This window comes from Capra hircus, chromosome 3 (genome assembly GCF_001704415.2).
Source record: "Capra hircus breed San Clemente chromosome 3, ASM170441v1, whole genome shotgun sequence".
NCBI classification, from domain to species: Eukaryota; Metazoa; Chordata; class Mammalia; order Artiodactyla; family Bovidae; genus Capra; species Capra hircus.
In genome coordinates, this window is record NC_030810.1 from 23,101,769 (window position 1) to 23,123,332 (window position 21,564).

Here is a 21,564-nt window from a genome sequence, read left to right on the forward strand (position 1 = left end):
AAAAAGTTGATGAAAATAGCTAACTTTTTATGTCAGTGAAGATTTGGTAAAATGGGTATCAGATCAGTTTACTTCCAGTAAAATGTAAATTGGAAAAATACATGTGTGAGTGTATGCTCACTCGCTTCAGTTGTGTCTGACTCTGTGTGACCCTATGGACTGTAGCACCCCCCACCCCCATCCCCAGGCCCCTCTGTCCATGGGGATTCTCCAGCCAAGAATTCTGGGATAGTTTGCTATGCCCTCCTCCAGGGGATCTTCCTGACCCAGGGATCGAACTTGCGTCTCTTATGTCTCTTGCATTGGCAGGCGGGTTCTTTACTACTAGCACCACTTGGGAAGTTACGCCATAATTTAATATGCAGTATAAATCTATAAAATGAACTACCTAAGCACCAAAATAAGTGGGGTCTAAATATGTTCACCTTATGAAAGCAGTCTGGGCAGGGAAAAATAGATCTGGTCTATTATCCCTGATTTTATGCAATCTGCCTCTCTTTATGCCATCTCAAGAGATGCTCTTGTTTCTGAAAGGCCTGCCACAGTGTTGATTTGCATTGAGCTGGCTGCAGTCAAATAAACTCCCCAGGATTCTGCCACAGGAACGGCTAGAAAGTCAAGCCTTGACTGTCCTCCCTTACCTTGATGACAGAGTCCCTGACAGCAAAGCGAGGGTTACATCAAATTGGGTTGACTTGCTTGGTTCTTGAGGGAGGGAGAGACCTAGAGGGAAAGGTGCCAGGAATGCTCAGAGGAACAGAGGAGCTGCAGGAAGCACTTTATTTGTGTTCCTCTGGGCAACAGGAACCCAGGGGAGAAGCTGTATATACAACACAACATTTGTAGCCAACTAACACATGTCTCTTTTTTTTAAATCATTTCTGAAAAGCAATAAGCAAAGGGAGAATAAGCTTTGCACTCAATTTTTAAGATACTTTGAAAATCTCCAATCCAAAGCAAAAGAATGCTAAACTGAAGCTTTGTGCTAAAGGCCCTATCTCCCCGGAGCCTCCCTTCCTCTCCCTATCTTCTAATCCTCATTTCCGGGAGGTCATTTTAATTAGCAGGCTGTCATGGTGACTCAGCCTGCTGCTTCACAGACAGGAAGTGAGCCGACTCCCCTGGACCCATTCATCATGCAAAGGCACTTTACTCTGTAGAAAAATGCACACCAGTGAGCTGGCCCTGCCTTGGGAATTGCCACTGTGGTGGTTGTACTGTATCAACCCCACCTGCCTCGGAGTGCTTTCTTTCGTCTTTTGCACCTTCTTACCTGGCAGTTAGCCTCCTCCCCTCTATGGCAGATTTTTCATATCCTCTTCTTTACTGGTCCGTTTTGATCTCAGATCCTAGGATCTAGAGATCTTAACCATGAGAGAGACCTTCTGGAATGTGCAGCTAATACTTTTTGTTTTAGGAGCTAAGGTTTCAATGAAACTACCCAGGTCGTTGGGACAAAGCTCTCAGGGCAGTTCTCTGAAGTTGCATGCTGGGGTTTAGGGGAGTCAGGGAGCATGCAGCTCATAGATAAAGTGACTGTATGTCTAAGCCCACTGTGACCTCAAAAATTCTGACCCATTGTTACCGAAGGTGCATTTATCTTTTGTTTTGTGTGTGTTGATGGTATGGTTTTGGGTCAGCAAATATGGACACTGCATTTCTAAAACAGTAAACAACTGTGGCCTAGTCTAAAAGGTAGCCACCTATAGTAACTGCACAACTTAGAACAGTAAAGGGGCTGGAAAGCACTGACTAGAGAGGAGATACGGGGGTTTTCTCTTCCTGTGAGGGTCTCTGTGTTGTGGAAATTAGCATCTGTACTCATCTGGTCTGAGTCTCCTATTTTGTTCCTGAGCCTTAAGCTGAAGGCTCACAATTGATTTTCAAATGGTAAAAAGGAAAATCGATGATGAAATTTCTCATTTTTCCCCCCTTCCCTTTCACCAGCTTATACATGTTCTCACAGTCATTATCTTGGAAACTAGAAAAGGGTGATTAATTTCATGGCCCAGCAGAAAATGCATGCTCTTGCCACCACAAGACCTCCCTGGATTCCACATCCTTAAAAAGAGTTTGAAGGGTCTTTGTGGTTCACTGAGCTCTTCTTGTCCCCTTTGCCGTTGGGGTGGTTGCTGGCCGGGCCCCGCAGGAGTGAGTGCTTGTAGGAAGGGGGTTTTCCTTTCCTGCAAAGGGGGAGATAACAGAAAGAGAGAAGAAAGACAGCACATATACACACTGCACTGGAATCATCTGTGTGTATGTCTATCTCCCCCACTGGACTGTGGGCCGTGAGTCCACCACTGGACTAGAAGCGGTGGCCTTGGCTGCCTCATCCAGACATCTCAGGAGCCCAGCCCAAGGCCTGACTGAATGAACGACTCTTAGATGAATGGATGGCTTGGGTTGGATCATTCTGGTTCTGAAGAAAACCTAACTCCCCTATGGTTGTAATACTTCCACATTTCTACCTTGATTCTAACTCATTCTATCCATTTCACGATGGGCTGCGGATGAACACAGAGACGAGCTGTAGATCGGCAGAGCCAGGGGCTTCATGCCCTTCGGGACCATCATGGGCTCCAGAGTCCCTCTATATTTCTCAGCATAACCTAATTATGGCGTTTCATGGTGGGACTGACTCCCCTACAAGCTTGGGGGCTCTCCAAAGGCAGAGATGTGTCTATTTTACCTCTGTATCTCAGTGCTCAGCACCCAATGTAATACCCTTAACGTTACTCTTCAACAGTTGTTCACTTTCTGTTCTGCTCCTGGTGAGCAGGAACCAAGTTTTATCCATGTTTGCGTTTTTCTTCATATGGGGCCTTCTTCATTACATTTTGAGTAATAAATTGATGTGCCATTCATTCAAGCATTGGACTATGATTTATATGCAGTGGAAAGACAGGCCAATCCAGAAAGAAGTGAACCGAATTCTCAGGCCAGCTATATGTGAGAGGTATAACCTTGAGCAAGTTACTTGAATTCTCTGAGCTTCGTTTACAAAACGAGGACAAAATATTCCAATTTCAGGGTGATGTGACATTAAATGAGACGCTTTAAATAAACACACCTAGTGTCTTCCTTTCCCTACTGTAACTTACAAAGGCATGCTGCTACGTGCTAGGTATGGTCCAATGGCCTCTGGAGGTGACAGAGGTGAATCAGACATTGATGTTGCCCTCAGGCTGCTTACGGTGTAGTAGAGGTCATAGTTGTGTGAAATAACTACGCAAAATAATAAATAACTACAACTCCTGGCAGCAAATGGTAACGCCACAAATATGGGAATCTCTTGGGCTGTTAGATTTAGGATTCAAGAAGTGACTTCTTAAAACCCATGCTGCTCTGATTCTGGATGATCATTTCCTTCATTGCTGATGAGTCATGAATAGGGTAAAGACAAGACCAGGTGGCAGCATACAAAAAGGGACACCTCGCCCTCATGCAGCTCCTCAACCAGGAAAACTCACAGACTAAGATTCCACGCTCCTGAAAGACCTTGCTAACACAGCAAGATCATCTAGCATGGCTGAGATACGTCTAAGTCTTAATACCCAATAACGGCCTGGAACACACACTCGGAATGCCATTTACAGGCGATGTGATCTTGAAGAAGACCTTTCTCTTCTCTGGCCCCTGTTTCTTCTTTTGTAAAATAGTAGCGCCCATGTCCTTCCTGCATTCTAGGCTTTGGTGAATGAGGGTTGGGGAAGAGCTTTGCCCATTACAAGGTGTCATTCACGTGTCACTGAGAGAGTGGATCTTTATTCCCAAAGGAAGCATGGGAACCAAGATGGATTTGTTTCTTTGGAGGGGAAAGAGGGTGTGCAAGCCCGAGTATGATCACAGGTGGGGTGGTCCCAGGTAGATGGCGTGCATGGGGAGCAGGGTGTGTGATAGCCAGGGAGGAGGGTGGACATGCAAAATGACTGTGGGGTCCTTACAGAGGCAAAAACATCCACAGCTCCAGATGGGGGCACAGAGAGAGGCATCAGAAGCAAACCTCTCACCTACGGGCCCCACAGAGCAACTCTTCCTCCTACAGGGCCTTCTTCCAACTATCTAGACTCCCTCCTGTGGAAAGCCGACTCCCACAGCATTTTGGGCTTCATCTCTCAGCATGCCATTTTCTGGGGAGTTATCTGCCCAGCTGTTTTTCTCATAGGACTGTTAGTTTGATGCATCTGATTTTTCTCCATAATTCCTGAATAGTATAAAGTATGGCTTAAGGATTGTTTGATGAATTAAATGAACTGTTAGTCCCATCTTTACCATTTCTACTGTCCTCAACATCCAGCCCTGTCATTACCTTAGAATGTGCCATTTCAGCTTCTGCTTCCTGCCTTCTATGCCATTTCCCCCAATCTGAAATGCCCCTCTTTCCTCCATTTGAATTCTACGTGTCCCTGGAAACCAAGTTTAAGCCCCACTTCCTCCATGAAGCCTTCCTTGGATACTCCTGATGACTGCCAAATGTTTGCCAGTAGTTGTGGGAGAGTAATTTCTGGTGGGGTCTCACTTTTCTATAACACGAAGGTGTTGAAGTGGATGATTCTTAGGGGATGCTTCAGTTCTACTATTTCGTAACTCATATATTCAGAGCTTATGTCAGACTTACTCCCAACTAGGCCTTGAATGTGCACTGAGGATCCAGGAGTGATAAAATAGTTCCTTAAGGAGCAATCCATCTAGCGGTGGAGTCAGACACACAAAGATGCTATGACAATATGCTATGGGATGTACCATGCAGACGTGTGTGCAAAATGCAGTTAGGGGTTCAGCAGAGAGAAGGAGCTCTATCTCCAGCGGAGAACAAGGACCAAGAAACAGGGGTGCAATATCCAGACTGGGCTTTGAAAGATAAGCTGGCACTCTCCACCTAGAGACAGACAGGGAGAACATTCCAGGAAGAGGGAAAAGGATGAACAGGGAGCAATGACTTCCTTACTTGGGGTATAAAGTGGTAGCAAACAGGTAGGGTGGAGACGGTGCTCACAGGGAAAGGTGTGTGCTAGGAAGCTGCATATGAAGTTTTCAATGAAGGCCAGGGCTTTGACCAGCAGGAGGCGGAATTGAAACATTACTGAAGATAATGGAGGAACCATGGAGGTTTTTGGAAGAGGGCACGAGGTGCTAGGTAGCTGAGCACATTTATACGTTACTTGGTATTGTTTGTGATCTTTGCATGTGGACATGCCTTCTCCTCTGTGAATCTGGGCTCCTGATGGGCAAACATTATCTATGTTCCCCCAGCATCACGTTCAGGGCCTGCCACTTAGTGGGCTCCGGTGAGATGCAGAGCTGATGATTCCCCCCCTGCACACAGGCGCGCATCCAAACCCCACCGTGGAGGCAGCCCTCACTGTCACTGAGCTGAGCCCACCTCACACTCAGAGGCCTGCCCACGCTCTGTGCTCAGCTTCATCTCCCCAGAGTCTCACCTGGCCTGTTCATCTTCCTTGTCTAATTTGTATCCACCTTGATGGGACATTTTGTGTCCCTGTGGTTGAGATAAGAGTGGGGTCTCAGCTCGGGTCATCGCTGCCATGTCCCTGAGCCTAGACTCTCAGGCCCACAGCTTGTCTCTTCCCCCTTCAAGGGACCTCCTCAGGGACGCTGACAGCCTCCTGCCAGCACATGGGTAGAAACTGACAGAGTATAATTATCCATCGAGATGAGAGAAAACAAAGATTAATTCTGAGTCAAAACATGTAATTTGCCTTTGAAACTAGAACTGCTCTTTCATGTATGTTATTCAATGCTTGGGTGGAAAATAATACAAAAATGGGGATGCAGTAAAGTCCCAAATCAGAGCAGTGTATCCTCCTGAGATTCATGTTTTCAAGAGTTGCTGACAAATTGAGATCTAGGTGATATTCAAAGTTTGATGAGGGGGAGATGTGGGGATTGGAGAGGGTGTTTATTCTATTTTTCTTGGGTTAAGGGTGGGTGCCTTTACTGTGAATCCTCAAGGCTGTGAACTCTGAGGAAGAAGTCCTTCAGCTCTTCTCTAATGAGGGATCCAAAGCTCAGGGCAACGGGGGTTCCATGAGCAGGGCCCTGAACTCCCCTGTAACCTTTAGGCCCAGTTTCAGGGTCCTGCCTCCCCTATCTTGAGGAACTCTTCACTAACTGATGCTCAGAGCATGAGGCTGGGGATAGGGATGGTGGGGCCGGGCTACCTGGCCCTGCCTGTGGCCAGTCCTGTCCACTCCCGGGGCCTTGGAGGCCGTATCTGCACACGGCGATCGTTACTCTGCGGATATCAGCACTGACAGTGCGACATGCAAAATACAGTGGGAAAGGATCAAGTTAATTTATTCAGGCTGACAGAGGACCTGAAAGATACAATCCCCAAATTAACTTGTAAATGGGATTCTATGAATTCTTTCGAGTGTATAAAAGTGAAGTCGCTCAGTCATGTCCGACTCTTTGTGACCCCAGGGACTGTAGCCTGCCAGGCTCCTCCATCCGTGGGATTTTCCGAGCAAGAATACTGGAGAAGGTTGCCATTTCCTTCCCCAGGGGATCTTCCCGACCCAGGGATTGAATCTTGGTCTCCCCCACTGCAGGCAGACTCTTTTCCGTCTGAGCCACCAGGGAAGCCACCAAATGCACCTTCTAAAGGCTAATCCACCAGGATGGGGGTGAACAACTGAGAGCATAAGTTTATAAAACTTTAAATTTTTAAGAACTTAACCCCACCAGAATGACTTCCAAGGATTAACTGAGCACCTTCGTCTAGAGGTGAGCTCCTCAAGGTCAGGGTCATGCTTTAATCATTTATTCATTCAAGCATCCCCTTCCCCACTAGGGATTTGGCATAAAGTGTTATTTTCCTAAGTGAATGAATGAAAGGATATATAGATGCGTGCATGCTCCATACAGCCAAGGAGAACAGAGAAGGAAAAGACATGCTCCTTCTAAAGGCTAATCCACCAGGATGGGGGTGAACAACTGAGCTAGAGTACATTGTGGTGCAGACTCCTCGTGGAGCTGGGGCTCAGAGAGGAGGGACTCCCAGCTGGATGGGATGTGGGTTCTGAGAGATCAGCCAGCCCAACTAGATAAATCCAGGGACTTGCCCTAGGCTGTGATGAGCTGTCTGGAAACCTGGGCCTGCAGCACAGAAACCCCAGGAGATGGAAACATTCATTGAGCACCTCCTGGCTGCCAGGCACCAGACCATGCTTGTATCTAATCTTTAAAACCACTCTTAGAGGTTGCCATTATTACCCTCACTTTAGGAAGGCAGAAAAAGGTTTCACAAAGCCAGGAAATCTGTCTCACATCCCACGAGCTTGAGACAGAATTTGAACCTACACTGACAGTGAGAAAGGCTTCCTGCTGGGGGTAGAGCTTAGCTGGACCTCAGTCCAGATTTGGAATAATAAATGCCTAGGATCAAATCCTGCCTCTACAAAATGTCTTTGACCTCAGGAAATTTTCTTTACCTTTCTGTGCTTCCTTTTCCTCATTTGTAATATGAGGAAGAAAACATCTATGAGGAATGAATAAGACCATGTACAAAAAGTACTTGGCTTAGAAAATAACAGTGATTAACATTGTTTTTGTTAATAACAGATTAGGGAGGAAGGTGCATCAGTACAAAGGCCCTGAGACAGCAAAGCATTTGGCCAAGGTCATGGGCAAGTTCAGTGGGAAGATTTGGTCTGGCAGGAACCTTTTAAGTTGATACCATTAAGTCCTTCAAGGAGGCTGGACCACTAGGCAAGTAGGAGATGAGTTCAAGGCATAGGGTGAGGCCAGCACATCCCAGATGCCACTGGGTGTCCCTGCCCAAGTGCTCACTGGGCTCATAGCCAGCAGGCATGGGAATGCCCAGCACTCTGGGCTCTGGTCCAGCGCTCAGGAAGGACACTCATCACCTGACCTTCTCTCTTCACCAGCCCAAAAAGCTGACCACGGCAGAGGACCTGAGGGGAAGCTTCTCAGAGGTGTGTCCTCTAAGCACTGAGCCTTTGCATCTTGACGGCAGGGAACTATCATATGTACAAGGTACATACATGCCTGGCACTTCAACATGTGCCAGGGTTCTCTAACATCTCTTAATAGTCTTATGAGTGAGAACCACTGTCCCCACTTTACAGATGATGAAACTGAAGGATCAGAGGCCTTATGAGACCCAATGATACAGGAATCCTGGAGGTTGAGGTGTCAGATGCAGTAGCACATGGATGTACCCAGACCAGCTTGGGACAGTGGCTGGACTCAGCCTCCCAGCAACTCCCAGTCCTGTGGCTTCCCATGTCAGATCCAGAAATGTGACCACCCCCTCACTGTCTCACCCCATAGTGATAGCCCCAACTCAGGAAACTGTGCTGTGAAGCTCTTCGGCCCCTACAGTCTCTGCGGCAGGGCTGGGATCATCTTTCTCATGCTGCCCAGGGCCAGACAGAGGCTAAAGGAAGCTGCCCCTGAACAAGAAGCCAGTTAAGCAGGACACAAGCTCTGCTCAGCACTTACCGCAGCCTTGGCATGGGGATCGCCACTTTCTCGACCATGGGGTTCAGCCGATAATAATCCAAAAATGTTCTCGCCACATTCCGCCCCAGCTTCATGTCTGCGAGGGCGGGTGTTAAGGAGCAACTCTGGACTAGTAAGAAAAATGACCACAGTGACAAACAGCATCTCCCCTCACTCTTCTATGCGTTGTATGTACTGGCTTCTTGATTTTCACAAATCCTTAGATATTAGATGCTATTATTTTCCCTTTTTTCCCAGGTGAGAAAATTGAGATGAAGGGAAGTTCAATAATATGCTCAAGGTCATAGAACCTGGAAGGAGTCTTACTCTGAAGCCTGTGTTCAGAGACTTTAGAACCTACTGCGTTCTTTTGAGAATCACTGGGCTTCCATGGTTTGACAATCAGGTGGCTCAGCGGGAGGCAGATAAGCAAGACCCAAGGGCAAGAGACCTTCTGTTGTATAGAGACCAGGGCCTGCTTGACCTTCAGGGATTAGTCATCTCCCTTGGTAACCTTGGGGACAATGATAAAACCTTCTCACCCTAAATAGTATCCCTGGTCCGCCTTGAGGTCTACCAATAATGAATCCTTAGGGTAAGCACTTGTGACCTGGTAAATACAAACTTCCCAGGGAAGGGGAAAGGGTCAATTCCATATTGACCAGTAACACTTTAGTATAAATTAGCACAACAGTCATCTATTCAACAACATGGAACATAGGCTCTGTGCATTATAGTTCATAGGTCTGGACCTTCACATGAGCTATTTCCTCTGCCTCACTTTTCTTCAGCTAATTTGTAACCATCGGCTTTCCAGTTAGCTGATGTCTCTTTAGTAAGGCACAATGCTCTTCTCCCAGGACTATGACTGGTGCTCTTGCCCTCTGCTCCTGTGGCTTCTGAACTGACTTCATTCAAAGCACTTATCTTTTATCTCATGTCCCCCAGCTCTGAACATCCAAACCATCACCAACTCTTACCCAGGGGAACTTCTTCCCCAGGCCCCTGCTGTCTTCCTAGAAAAGGCCAGCATCATCTTTTCCTTGAATTGCCGTCATCCTGTCCTAATGGCCTCCCAGCCATGACGCTGCCTGCTTCTGCTCCATTTTCTATAAAGTTGCTGGTGGGGTGGGGTGAAAGGGTAGTTGTTCTAAAGCACAGATCTGCCCAAGTCATCCAACTGAGAAAAACCCTTCAGTGGCTCCCAGTTGCTTTTAAAATTCAAATTTGGAACTCGATTTACTGGGTCCTTTGTAATTGGGTCTCAGCTTCGTGCTTGCTGCCTCCTGCCTTCCACCCCTCGGCCTTTACGTTCCAGTGATACTGAGCTTCCTTCACCTCCAGGCCGTTGCCCATTCCACTCCATCTTCTCAGACCACTCTCCCCTTTGCCCACAGGCCTTACGGGGCCAACGCACCTTCTCAGCCTCCAGACACCTCCGTTTAGTTGTCACTTCACTGGGACCATCTCGGCCACTACTCTGTCCGGGGTCATGGAGCGGGCCAGCATATGTGAAACAGTCAAGCAAGTTCTCACCCCTCACTTCGAGGTGTCTCCAGGCTGGGTTCAGACACGGCCCTGGACATGAACACCATGAACACCAGCATTTATGAAGCCCTTGCTGTGTGTCTGGTACTGCACTGACCCTTCCACGTCATTATAAACAACCCAGGGAGGAAGGAATTCCTATCTCCTTTTTGCTTTTGGAAGTTAAGAAACCTGTCCAAAGCTAAAAACTGCCAGTGGTAGACTTGAGACTCCAATCTGGGACTTTTTGATTCCAGAGCAGTGAACTTTCTGCCACTCTGGGTGGTTGCCCAACTGGAAGGCACCTTTTCTGTCAAGGGCTGAGGCACCCCAGGCCAGTGCCTGGTGGGAGAAGGGAAAACACCAGGTGAGTTGTTTACGACAGTGAGATCTGCGGCTGCCAGCTGCTTTCTTCCTCTGCTTGTGACCGCCCTTCTTTAAAAAGTTCACAACTTGAAAAGCCCTGGTGTTGGGCATGGGCTTTCTGACCAGTGGACCCCAGAGGTAACCTCACTGCCAAGGCCTGCAGAGGTGGCTGCCCACCTCAGTTCAGTCAGGCTCCAGGTGGCTTGAGGAAACTGAATCACCACTATGTGCGTCGACAGTAAGAGCTACAGGGGCGCAGAGGCAGGGAGAGGTCCCCGTGGACCAGGCTGAAAGGCTGTAGCAGGAGTTTTGGAGCCAAACGCATCTAATTCTAATCCTGGCTTGGCCACATGCTGTGTGTGGCCAATGACACTTTCCAAAGATGTCTGCCCAGTGTCTCCCGTCTCACCTGCCATCCTGTGATGTGATCTGACACCCCTTCCACCGGGAGGTGGAGTCTGTATCCCCTCTCTTTGAGTCTGGGTGGGCTTATAACTTACTTGCTACCTAAGGAATGCCAAGAGTGACACTGTTCAGGAAAGCAGGTGTAACTCTCACCTTGCCTGCTGGAATGCCCCAGCTGGGGTTCTGAACCTCCAGCGAGCAGTCTGACTGCCCTGAGGCCATCCTGCTCTGGGGAAGCCCAAAGCCAGCTCACAGAGGGTCTGCAGGCAGAGGCCCTGAGATTTTGGGGAAAGGCTACTTCAGAGAAAGACTCCTGGCCAGCCCACTGCCCCTCCAGCACTCTGCCGCTCCAGCTCCAGTCAGTATCTCACTGTTACTGCATCAAAGATGCCAAGCCAGACCCACTCAGCCGAACCCTTTCTAAATTTCTGACCCACAGAAAACAAGAGAGAATAACTATGGTTTTAAACATTAACTTTGGGGAAATTCATTATGTAGCAGAGGAGAGCAAGAACACCACGTGACCTTGCAGAAGTTCTCCCATCTCCCCGAACCTTCTTTCCTCACCCGTAAAACATGAGTACGATGCCTGCCTTGCAGGTTGTGGTGGTGAGATAAGCAACCAACCCATGACTGCTGACTAAGTAAGTGCATGAATGTGGCCAGAGGGAAGCCCTGAACCCTTTCTCTAGACCTGCAGTGACAGCCACACTCACTCAGCCCTGGAGCAACCCTAGGAGATCTCCCTGTAGGTCAATTCTCCTGAGCTCTATAAGGCAGAGGAGTTGGGCTGTTGCAGTCAAATGCCGACTGTGAGGTGTTGATCATTTCAGACAAGCTGTTTAAAAGACAGTGTTTTGAATGTGGGAATTGTCTGAGACAACCCTGTTTCTTTCTTACATATTCCCTAAGCCCTGAGAGCCTCGCTCCAGGTTATTCACTGCACTGGCCCTGCTGGAGCCAAGAAATGGGACGTGGGTGGGAGGAGGGAAGAGATTGATTGAACATTTTCAATTAAAACAGGCTGTCTTTGAACAAAGATTTAAGATCCAGGCAAGGAGAAAGCAATAACTCTCTTGGCTGGAACCTTCTCTAATATATTGCAGAATTAAGAGAGAAAAAAATTGGGGTGAAAACTCCCAACCCTTCACTGCCAACAAAAACCTCAGAACGGCCTATATGTTCAAAATGTCATTCTCCTCAGATTCTTCTGTCGCTCCTGATGGGTTTCTAGCCAAGAGCAGGAGCAGACAGCAGGGGGATCAGGACCCTGGAGTCAGAGAAACAGGAGTTGGCTGGAGTTGTCCGAAACTCAGACTGACTAGGTGACTTTAAAGTAAAGGGTGGGTGTCAATAGCTCCAGTACATGGTGGGACCCTTTAACAAGTAACGAGGGTTGGCTTATTCACATTCGTTTGTTCATTCATTCATTCTAATTTTGGGGGTTCCTCCCACGTGTGTACTGCTATGAAGAAGGGCTGAGCCTAGGTTAGATAAAGAGGAATTAGACACAGTCTAGAAGAGGCAAAGACTCTGATGCTGGGAAGGATTGAGGGCAAGAGGAGAAGTGGGTGGCAGAGGAGGAGATGGCTGGATGATATCACTGATTCAGCAGACATGAGGCTGAACAAACTCCAGGAGATAGTGAAGGACAGGGAAGCCTGGCATGCTGCAGTTCATGGGGTGGCAAAGAGTCGGACATGGCTTAGTGACTGAACAGCAACAGGAATACGACCCTAACATATCCCAAACAGCTGCGTTACCAAACAGGCTGTTGCCCGGTCACCTTCACAAAAGCAACTACCGTGTTTTTCCGGCACACCCTGTGCACCGTACAGTGTAGTTATTTACTATCGATAATCCCCGCCACATCCCTGTGAGGCCAAAGCATAATTTGACACATCTTTTATAGGAAACTGAAAAAAGGAGAGTTTGCATAATTGACCCAGCGTCTCGTGGCTAGAAAGTGATAGAAGTGGCATACGAACCTGACTGTCTTTTTAACACCATGCATGTTTTCTCCTTTCATGAGTGTGGTCATAAATTCAAACACAAATTCTGTGGGCATATGGCAGATTTAATTCCAAGTGGAGGAATTGTGAAAGGCTTCAAGGAAGTGGACTATAGCAAAGATTTGAAGGACAAAGACAAATCTGAAATGGGGAAGAAGAGATAAATGAGCATCAGTACAAGTGGGGAGTGTGGCTGTGGGCCACGATTCTGTGCCAGAAATAAGACAGAGAAGGGCCCGCAGGCCCAAGGAGCTAAAGTGTAGAGGGGAGGTAGGTCTGCAATGGGTAGGCTGGCGACAGATTAGTGAAGGCTCTGAATGTCAAATTATGGAATTTAAACTTCTTTTCTGTTGGCAATAAAAACCAGAGTGTATATATTGTATTCATCATCTGTTCACTCAATCTATGCTTGTTGATCACCTAGTATATTTAACTTCTCTAGAAGGCATGGGATATACTTTGCTTAAAAACAAACAAAAAACAACCAACCAAGACAACAATTCTTAAATCTATACGCAGAAACAGTAAAAAAAAAAAGAATAAGAAAATTAAAAAAATCCTAAATAAATACATAATTGTGGTTTTAATAGTGCTAGGAAGAAAATGCAGAGTCTATAACTGAGGGCAATGTGGGTGCTGCCTTAGAGAAGGGGTATGGGCAGGCTTCTGCAAACTGAGAGTGGGCAGTGGGTAAGCGTCTATGAAGGAGGAAGGGTGGGTGGGAACAGTCCTTGGGTGGGAGAGAGGGGCTGAGAGAGGGCTGGTGTGGAGAGGCAGGCAGGGGCTAGATACTGTGGCACCTTATGCTGGGTCACCTGAAGGAATCTGGATTTTCTAAGTGAATGGGAAGAGTCTAAGTGAATGAGGAATTTTAGGCAGGAAAATGAGATGATCTGATTTAGAATTTTAAAAGGTCATTGTTTTGCTAAAAAATAAGAAAGCACGAGTGGGAGCAAGCACATCAGCCAGGTGACTACAGTGTTGGTCCAGGGGAAAGAGGGGACCCTGGAACAGGACAAGCACAGTAGAGGTGGAGGATAGGTCCTTGAGGGAAGAACTAGCAGGACCTGCTGACAGCCTGAAAGAGAAGATGGAGTGAAGGGTGGTAGCTGGGTAGAGGGCGATGCTGGGCTCTGGAAGGTGAAAGACTGAGCGAAGAAAAAGAATCAGGGGAGAGGTTAGGAGTTCAACCTGACTTCAAGATGCTTATGAGACATTGGGAGCCCTGATCCTGCGTCAGCAATATGAAAAGGTCGGATAATGGAAATGGTTTCTGAACCATCAGCTCTTTAGGACTACTCATGCCAAAATGCTTGTGGCCTGAGTGGTCTGTCCCCTGCTGCTCGCTCTCCACCCTCTCACCCCTGGCTCTCAGAAGGCATCCAAGGTCCCTGGGATAAAGGCAGTGACTGAAGGACCCTCTGTCCTCATGTCTCAGGGCCTTGGATCTGGAGCCCTGAATGAGCCCCTAAATGGGAATCAAGAGACCAATCTGGGTTCAGCCAGTAATTTGTCATGGGGCCATAGCCACTTCCTTTCTCTAGGCTTAACTTTGCTGTGGGTAACATGTGTGCTCTCTCAAGTTCTTTCCAGGGTTAACAAAATATATTCAAGCAAAATTCTCAATACCATAAGCTGTTGAAAAACCCCATCCTCATTCTTTCATTCAACAAATATTTATCGAGAACCTACCTACTCTGTGCCAAGTGAGTTTTAGGTGCTTGGCACAGCAAATAAAACTGACCAAGATCCCCATCTTCATCAGACTTACACTCTAGGTGCTGGGGACAAACTGTGAATCTAGTACATTCGTACGTTATCAAGATGCCAGAGAGTGGTGAGTGCCATGAAGTAAGGCTAAGCGAAGGGCAAAGGGGAAGCTGGGAGAAAGGCGGCAGGTCATAGCAGAAAGCAGAGGGCACAGAAGGCCTCTCTGGTGAAGTGGGGCTTCAGTGGGCTTGGAGGGGGTGGGGGAGCTAGACAGCATGGGGAATGAGTGACCTTCCTTGTCTAAACAGGACCTCTGACCAGTCACTTCCTAACTGGGCTCCTGCTAAGTCCAGCCCAATCCTACCACTGGGGATAACAGTCAACCTTGGGCATGGGTTCTCCCTGGTAGAATTCAGGAACATCTCCTTCTTGTCATGTGGCAGTTTCCTGACTGATTGAAGGTCCTCCCACCTCCCAGGGCAAAGCCAGAGGGGATGCCTCTCATATCCTCCCACCTGACCTGTGACCTCCCTTTCCTGGCCTGCTCCTTCCCAGACCCTCATCTCTGAAGCTGGCTTCATACTTCTCTCTCCCTGCAGCACCTCCAGAACCACCAGCAAGCACTTGTAGCCTCCCCGCCCTGCTCTGCAGGGAACTAAGGGGCCGCCCCATGCAACAGATCCCATATTTCACTTCTTCTCTCCCCACAGTTGTGTGTTGCAGGGAGATCTGATGGCTATCCCCATTTTGCAGATGAAAAATCAGAAGGAACATGTCCATTGGGTCTCATCAGATACTAGCACAAAGAGGACTGGAGCTCATTCACTCCTTCATTCATCTACTCAGATATTCTTTAAATGCCTTCTACGTGCCAGACCCAATTCTAGAACCTATATTACAGTGACAAGAAAAACAGATATAGCCCCTGTCCTCATGAAGGTCTTTCTTTGCCATCATCCAGCCTCCAAATATGAAAATGTAACTCCTACCTGCTCCCTGCTGGGAAACCCCCACCTAGAATTCTTTCTCTGTTCACACTCCCACCCACGCCAGCAACAGATGAGCGTCATTAAGGGGACTGATTAATTCTGCAAAGGAGTAGGCCCAGGAAAAGTGATCCCTCTTTGGTAAGGCTGACAGCACTGTGGGAATGTTAAGAGGCAACTGTCCAGGAGCCTCTGGGTAAAGCCGGAAGAACAACGTGATATGAAGGATCTTTTGTGTCTGCCTCCCTCACCCATCCTCCCACGGCGTCGGACAGGTGCATGGCTAAACAGATGAGTCTGTCTCTCAAGGGCAGTGTGAAGCCTGCGGCTGTAATTGCAGAGTCCACTCTGATCACAGGCAACTCCTAAGGCACTTCCTGAGGTAAGGAGGCCGGCAGAAAAAGACAAGGAAGACGCAGCGGGGGTGGGGTGGGGGCGGGGAGGATGAGACAGAGAAAGATGCAAACAGGCGGGAAGGTGCAGAGACAAATGGGTCAGGGTGGAGCAGAAAGATAAGTGAGGAGAGAAAGCTCATCAGAGGGGCTGAGAGAAAGTCAAACTTGAAAACGAGAGAAAGGACAGAGGGGCAGAGAGAGAGAGAAACCTAGGAAGCAGATGACGGAGTGAATCGGAGAGACAGAGAGAGTGAGAGAGAGATGCAACTGTAGACAGGGAGGGTGAGAGAGGGAGGGGACGGGAGAAAGGCAGAGGATGAGACAGAAAGAGACAAAAGGAGAAAAGCAAGTTTAAGAGGCGAAGATGGTAAATGAGATGCAGCAAGACTGAAACGGAGAGGCAGGAACAGAGAAAGAGAGGCAGAGAAGGACAGAGAGAAGGAAGGGAAAGACTGATGGATGGAAGGAAGACCTCCTCTTTGATAAGTGAGGTGCAGCTCAAAAGGGTAGGGTATATTCTGAGAGGCTCACTTCAGAGAAGAGGGTACAGGTAAACATGGTGGAGAGGTGTCCAGGTCACTAAAGAATGCTGGATGTTGGGAATAGCTGTGAGGCTCTATATATGTGTTTCCAATGGTTACTGTAACAAAGCACCACACACTAGTGGCTTAAAACAAAAGAAATTCAGTGTCTCACAGTCTGGAGGCCAGGAGACTGAAATCCATTTCAATGGGCCACACTCCCTCTTGAGGCTCTAGAGGAGAAACGGTTCTGGCCTCTCCTGGCCTCTGGTGGCTGCCGGCATTCCTTAGCTTGCGACCACATCATTCCAGTCTGTATGATCACATCTCCCTCTGCCTTCCTCTTAAAAGGATACATGCGATTGCATACAGGGCCCACCCAGATAACCCAGGACCATCTCCCACCCCAAGATCCTCAACAATGACATCTGCAGAGATCCTATTCTACATAGTGAAAGTGAAAGTGAAGTCGCTCAGTCGTGCCCGACTCTTTGAGACCCCATGGACACCAGGCTCCTCTGTCCATCGAATTTTCTAGGCAAGAGTACTGGAGTGCGTTGCCATTTCCTTCTCCAGAGAATCTTCCCGACCCAGGGATGGAACCCAGGTCTCTCGCATTGTAGACAGACACTTTACCGTCTGAGCCACCAGGGCCCCGATCTCTAGGTTCCAGGGTTTGGCATCTAGACCTTTTGGGGGGCGGGGGTTGCATGTTCCCTGGGTTTATCTGATTGGCAAGAGCTGAGGAGGAAGACTGTCAGTGTCAGAAGTGGAACCCTGGCTCTGTGCGGGGCACTCAACCCACCCAAGTGACACTCAGCATCACTCAAAGTTGCCCAGCACCTCCCACATAAGCAGCAAGTGGATTTGTAGGATTTGGACCCAGGACTTCCCTGGTGGCTCACATGGTAAAGGGTCTGCCTACAATGCAGGAGACCCAGGTTCAATCCCTGGGTCAGGAAGATCCCCTGGAGAAGGAAATGGCAAACCACTCCAGTATTCTTGCCTGGAAAATCCCATGGATGGAGGAACCTGGCAGGCTACAGTCCTTGGGGTCGCAAAGAGTCGGACACGACACAGTGACTTCATTTTCACTTTCAAGCCTAACTCCAGGACCCTTTTTCTCTGCATTGTTTGCGACCTCTCAAGGGCAGGGAATGCTTGCACCGGACCGTGAGCTGCTTAGTGGACTTCTCAGTTCAGCCCAGTCGCTCAGGCGTGTCCGACTCTGCGACCCCATGAACCGCAGCATGCCAGGCCTCCCTGTCCATCACCAGCTCCCGGAGTCCACTCAGACTCACGTCCATCGAGTCAGTGATGCCAGCCAGCCATCCCATCCTCGGTCGTCCCTTTCTCCTCCTGCCCCCAATCCCTCCCAGCATCAGAGTCTTTTCCAAGGAGTCAACTCTTCGCATGAGGTGGCCAAAGTACTGGAGTTTCAGCTTTAGCATCATTCCTTCCAAAGAAATCCCAGGGCTGATCTCCATTAGAATGGACTGGTTGGATCTCCTTGCAGTCCAAGGGACTCTCAAGAGTCTCCTCCAACACCACAGTTCAAAAGCATAAATTCTTCAGCACTCAGCTTTCTTCGCAGTCCAACTCTCACATCCATATATCACTACTGGAAAAACCATAGCCTTGACTAGACGGAACTTTGTTGGCAAAGTAATGTCTCTGCTTTTGAATATGCTATCTAGGTTGGTCATAGCTTTTCTTTCAAGGAGTAAGTGTCTTTTAATTTCATGGCTGCAATCACCATCTGCAGTGATTTTGGAGCCCCCCAAAAATAAAGTCTGACACTGTTTCCACTGTTTCCACACCTATTTCCCATGAAGTGATGGGACCGGATGCCATGATCTTAGTTTTCTGAATGTTGAGCTTTAAGCCAACTTTTTCACTCTCCTCTTTCACTTTCATCAAGAGGCTTTTTAGTTCCTCTTCACTTTCTGCCATAAGGGTGGTGTCATCTGCATATCTGAGGTTATTGATATTTCTCCTAGCAGTCTTGATTCCAGCTTGTGCTTCCTCCAGCCCAGTGTTTCTCATGATGTACTCTGCATAGAAGTTAAATAAGCAGGGTGACAATATACAGCCTTGACGTACTCCTTTTCCTATTTGGAACCAGTCTGTTGTTCCATGTCCAGTTCTAACTGTTGCTTCCTGACCTGCATACAGATTTCTCAAGAGGCAGGTCAGGTGGCCTGGTATTCCCATCTCTTTCGGAATTTTCCACAGTTTATTGTGATCCACACAGTCAAAGGCTTTGACATAGTCAATAAAGCAGATGTAGATGTTTTTCTGGAACTCTCTTGCTTTTTCCATGATCCAGCGGATGTTGGCAATTTGATCTCTGGTTCCTCTGCCTTTTCTGAAACCAGCTTGAACAGCTGGAAGTTCATGGTTCACGTATTGCTGAAGCCTGGCTTGGAGAATTTTGAGCATTACTTTACTAGCATGTGAGATGAGTGCAATTGTGCGGTACTTTGAGCATTCTTTGGCATTGCCTTTCTTTGGGATTGGAATGAAAACTGACCTTTTCCAGTCCTGTGGCCACTGCTGAGTTTCCCAAATTTGTTGGCATATTGAGTGCAGCACTTTCACAGCATCATCTTTCAGGATTTTAAACAGCTCAATTGGAATTCCATCACCTCCACTAGCTTTGTTCGTAGTGATGCTTTCTAAGGCCCACTTGACTTCACATTCCAGCATGTCTGGCTCTAGATGAGTGATCACACCATCATGATTATCTGGGTCGTGAAGATCTTTTTTGTACAGTTCTTCCATGTATTCTTGCCACCTCTTCTTAATATCTTCTGCTTCTGTTAGGTCCCTACAATTTCTGTCCTTTATCGAGCCCATCTTTGCATGAAATGTTCCCTTGTTATCTCTAATTTTCTTGAAGAGATCTCTAGTCTTTCCCATTCTGTTGTTTTCCTCTCTTTCTTTGCATTGATCGCTGAGGAAGGCTTTCTTATCTCTTCTTGCTATTCTTTGGAACTCTGCATTCAGATGCTTATATCTTTCCTTTTCTCCTTTGCTTTTCGCTTCTCTTCTTTTCACAGCTATTTGTAAGGCCTCCCCAGACAGCCATTTTGCTTTTTTGCATTTCTTTTCCATGGGGATGGTCTTGATCCCTGTCTCCTGTACAATGTCACGAAACTCATTCCACAGTTCATCAGGCACTCTATCTATCAGATCTAGGCCCTTAAATCTATTTCTCACTTCCACTGTATAATCATAAGGGATTAGATTTAGGTCATACCTGAATGGTCTAGCGGGTTTCCCTAGTTTCTTCAATTTGAGTCTGAATTTGGCAATAAGAAGTTCATGATCTGAGCCACAGTCAGCTCCTGGTCTTGTTGACTTCTTAAGTGTGCTATAAACCAGCCACCACTATCTGTTTAATTCAGATCCTTATTTCTTATCTGAACAATTGCTTCAGCCTCCTAATTGGTCTTCTTGCCTTCAGTTTCTCCCCATTTTCATTGAGAGTGACATTATCACAGTGGTTACCTCATCACTACCCGACTTACAACCCTAAGCTAATTCCTGTACAAGACCTAAACCCTGAAATCTGGCATTTTCAGCTTTCTATAAACTGGCCTAAGCCTTGTCTCTTGACACTGTGTCCTGTGATACCATTAAATGTGGGTTTTAGGATCTGAAAGCATTGGTTTTAATCTTGGATGCTTGGGTAAGTTACTTACCTTCTCTGAGCATCAGTTTTCTCATCTCTGAAATGACCTACCTTACAGTACAATTGTGCTGATTAGAAATTATATACCCAAAGCACTCAGCACAAGGCTGCCATGTAGCAGCTTTAAAAATTATCATTATTTATAGGCCTGTCATTGCCAACAAAGCATGAGCTCTTTAAGGACAAGGGTGTGTCAGGTTCAAATTTGTTTCCAGAGTCATTTAACACGTTAGGCCTATTAACGGAGGCAGGGAGAAGACAAACAAACCAAAAAGACAAGATTAAAGAAGGAGAAAAAGAACAACAGAGAGGCAGAGGGACAGAGAGATGAAACAAGTATTTAAAAAATTCTATGTTCGAGGGCGTCCCTTGTGGTCCAGTGACTAACGCTCTCAATGCAGGGGCCCAGATTTGATCCTTGGTTGGGGAACTAGATACCACATGCCACAACTAAGAGTCTGCACGCTGCAGAATAGAATTAGAAATATTTGTAAAGCAAAACTGATATGATTTGAGAGTTGAATGTAGGGTGCTTGCAGAGGAGGCTGGACTAGGAAAGGTGTCAAAGCTAGCTCACCAGATTCATGCCTCGAAGAACAGGGCAGCTGTGTCCCTGTTTCTTCTGGACAAGTTGTCTGAGCATGACTCCTAGAAGCCAGGAGCTCTGTGCTCCCCAGAGTAGCCTTCTCGGCTCCCTTGTGACCTGATTTAATTTTGCTGCACGGTTGTGCTAGGCGACTTCCCTGACTCCCAGAGCGAGGCTCCACTGGAATGTCTGGTTTCTGGCGTCTCCTGGCATCTACTGCTCACTGGGGGCATGTCTTGCTTTCATGTCAGGCAAAGCTGAAGGTTTCTGACTCACGAGATGGGGAACAAGCTGGGCTTAAATGTCCCGTGAGACTAACACATTTATCCAAACTTTGGGAGAGAATGTATTTTCTCTGGAACTTTTCTGCTCTCACTCTCCCACACCTCTGTTGGGCCAGCTGGCCTGTTGGTCTGCCTGGCTGCCTCCCTCCCTCTGACAAATGCTAACCAGGATCTGCTCAGTGTCAGGCTATCAAACATGCCTGTTACACATCTCATTCAGTCCTGCTCTGTTTTAGCAACAATAAGACAACAAGTCATGCTCTATCCCATGCTCTCATCTCTCCATTGGGCAAGAGGATTTCTTAGACCAGTCATGTGCCAGTTCACACTCCGTGCATGGCAGACCTCCTGCCTCACTGGCTCTGGGTAACTTCCACCAATTCTTTAGCCCTCAGCTCACCTGCCACTTCCTCCAGAAAGCCTCCCCTGACCTCCTAGCCATGCCGGTGCCATGGTCACACACCCTTCTGGACCTGCTGGCACTCCTTCATGGCGCACTCACACTGGCACCTCTCCCTGTGTCTATGATACTGTCTCCACTGCAGACCACTGTGGGGATGGAGTTGCCCCTTTCCTGGCCAGCAGAGC

The 21,564-nt window shown here is 47.6% G+C and overlaps 1 protein-coding gene across 1 annotated transcript in view; it reads right to left on the minus strand.

Annotated features, from left to right (window-relative positions):
* The window catches only part of LOC106501960 (cytosolic carboxypeptidase 6-like), a 118,033-nt gene continuing 98,403 nt past the window's right edge, over positions 1,935-21,564 (minus strand). The window contains exons 5-6 of the mRNA XM_018046495.1: positions 8,488-8,584; positions 1,935-2,183 (exon numbers count right to left, since the gene is read on the minus strand). Of these exons, the coding sequence (XP_017901984.1) occupies positions 2,063-2,183; positions 8,488-8,584 (218 nt within the window). The 3' untranslated portion in view covers positions 1,935-2,062. The remainder of the gene's footprint in view (positions 2,184-8,487; positions 8,585-21,564) is intronic.